At 39.8% G+C, this 2,527-nt stretch overlaps 1 protein-coding gene across 1 annotated transcript; it reads left to right on the forward strand.

Annotated features, from left to right (window-relative positions):
* Positions 1–411: 411 nt before the first annotated feature.
* On the forward strand, positions 412–1,632 carry LOC149244450 (uncharacterized). The gene has a single exon (XM_089371546.1). It carries the CDS (start codon positions 412–414, stop codon positions 1,630–1,632), a length of 1,221 nt encoding a protein of 406 aa, XP_089227672.1.
* Positions 1,633–2,527: the final 895 nt, after the last annotated feature.

A 2,527-nucleotide genomic window follows, 5' to 3' on the forward strand; every position in this document is an offset into this window, starting at 1 on the left:
CTTTGACGCTTTCACTACCGTCGACTTGCCATTGTTTGGCCCTCCGTCTCAGAAGTCTTTTACATCTATAAAACCTTTTTCTCGACGGTTGCGGAAGGTTTGGTTCCTCCTTCTCTTCCCTGTGCGTTTTGGCGCAGGGTTGGGTCTGTTTGGATAATCTCACTCGCTCCTCCACGCTTGTAAACTTTTTGGAACCTCCTGAATATCTTGTTGTTTTTACACTCCCCATTTTTCATTGTCCGTGGTTTTTTTTGGCTATTTTTGCACCTGCTCCAAGTTATTTGGTTTGGTCTGCTGGCGATCTTTCGGAGCTCTTCCCTCGGCACGCACTCAGTAAAGGAAACCATGCACGCTTGATAGGATACAATTTCTTTTTTCAGGCGTATGCTCCCGACCTGGTACATTTCGGCAATGGAGGTGGCACGTCTATCTGGTGGATTAGCGGTTCTCTGGGATCCGAGATGGATTTCAGCAAAAACATTTCGATGCCTTGAGGGTATCTTGATTATTGCCAAATATCGTGGTAGTGCTGACACGGTCCATATTCTAAATGTTTATGCGCCATATAAAGATCAAACTTCATATTGGAATTGTTTCCTTTCCTCTGGAATTATGGAAATTGAATCGCTCCTCATCGCTGGTGATCTAAACTGCACTTTGGGCCCGGATGAAGTTTGGGGAAAGGGGAAAAAAGTTGACCCGGTCGGTGAGAAAATCAGAGAGGCTTTACTGCAATTCAACTTTGTTGATATTTGTCCAAAATCTTTATTGCCTACTTGGGACAATGGTAGGTCGGGGGATGCTTATATAGCTAAAAGATTGGACAGGTTCATCATTCACGAAAAGTTGTTGGAAAATTTTGGCCTTCCATGCTCACATATTCTCCCAAGTTTTATTTCTGACCATCGTCCGATCTCATTACAATGGTTGTTACAATATTCTCGGAAAAATTATCCTTTTAAGTTTAATAGAATATGGCTTGAAGATGAATCCTTCAATAATATGATCCGAGAAACATGGCTATCTTTCGATCCTTTGTTTGGATCTTCCCCTTCGGATAATTTGATTGGGAAAATGAAGAGTTTACGGATAAAGGTCAAGGAATGGCAGGCTATGAAAAAGCGTTCTAACTGTTTAGAGCTGTTGAACATAAAGAAAGAATTGGAATCCATTGCCTATGGTATGTCCTCACAGTCCCTCCCATGGAATGTTCGCTCACGGCTTTGGGAACTAGAAAAAAAGAAGCAGAAGTTACTATCCATTGAAGAAGCGTCATGGCGACTTAAGAGTCGTGCCACTTGGTTAAAGGAGGGCGATAAAAACACAAAATTCTTTCATCGTTTTGCAAACAAAAGACGTGAAACAAATTCTATATGGAAAATCAGGAAAGAAGATGGCAGTTTTCTTTACACACAAGAAGAGATCTCCAAAGAAGCTGTTAATCATTTTCAGAAGGCATATAATCAGGACACCCACAGAGAGATAAATGATATTATGTGGGGCATCGATCCTTTTCCATGTATGTTTGATGAGGAAGAAAACGACCGTTTATTTGTTGCTGTATCGGAGGAAGAATTACTAGCTGTTATGAAATCTTTTAAAAAAGATAAATGCCCTGGCCCTGACGGCTAGACCATCGATATTTTCATCCATTTCTTTGACATGATGAAAAGCGATATATTGGGGATGGTTGAAGAATCCAGAATGAGGGGCAAAATTAGTCATATCATTTCCTCTACCTATATTGCCTTGATCCCAAAAAAAAGAGACTCCTTATCTTTTTCAGATTTCAGACCTATTTCTTTATGCAATACTGTTTATAAAATCATCTCAAAAGTTATTGCAGAAAGGATCCATGGCATTCTCTCACATTATCTTACAAAGGAACAGCATGGCTTCCTAAATGGCAGGAATATATTAGAGGCAGTGGCAATAACACAGGAATGTTTGCATTCAATGCATACAAAAAATATTGGAGCTGCCATTCTGAAAATAGATCTCAAAAAGGCTTACGATTGCCTTGACTGGAGCTATCTGAGGTGTCTTCTCATTAAGATTGGGCTGAATGATCAATGTACAAATTGGATTATGGCATGTGTGGAAAGAGTCAACTACGCCATCCTCATAAATGGAATCCCTACTTCTTTCTTCACAGCTGCAAGGGGTCTCCGGCAAGGCTGCTCCCTTTCTCCCCTTCTTTTTATACTTGTTATGGATACTCTCAGCCTTCATCTAAGAAGAGTTGTTTCTATGGGGACTGTTAGACCTCTTTCCATAAACAGGGGAAACTCCTTCTCACATAATCTATTCGTAGATGATATTCTACTTTTTGCTATGCTCTGTAGACAAACATGGCAAATTCTGCATGACATATTAATATCTTTTCAAAGGGCAACAGGTTTATGTATCAATGAAGGAAAATCATCCTTTCACTATGGAAAGGTCAATATGGATGATATGGACTACATTTCACAACTCTATAAGATTCAGGCAATATCTATCAAAGAAGGTATGAAATATTTGGGTT

The sequence above is a fragment of the Pinus tabuliformis genome, chromosome 8, assembly GCF_031772625.1.
Source record: "Pinus tabuliformis cultivar Carrire ecotype Pingquan chromosome 8, CPIR1, whole genome shotgun sequence".
In the NCBI taxonomy this organism is placed as follows: Eukaryota; Viridiplantae; Streptophyta; class Pinopsida; order Pinales; family Pinaceae; genus Pinus; species Pinus tabuliformis.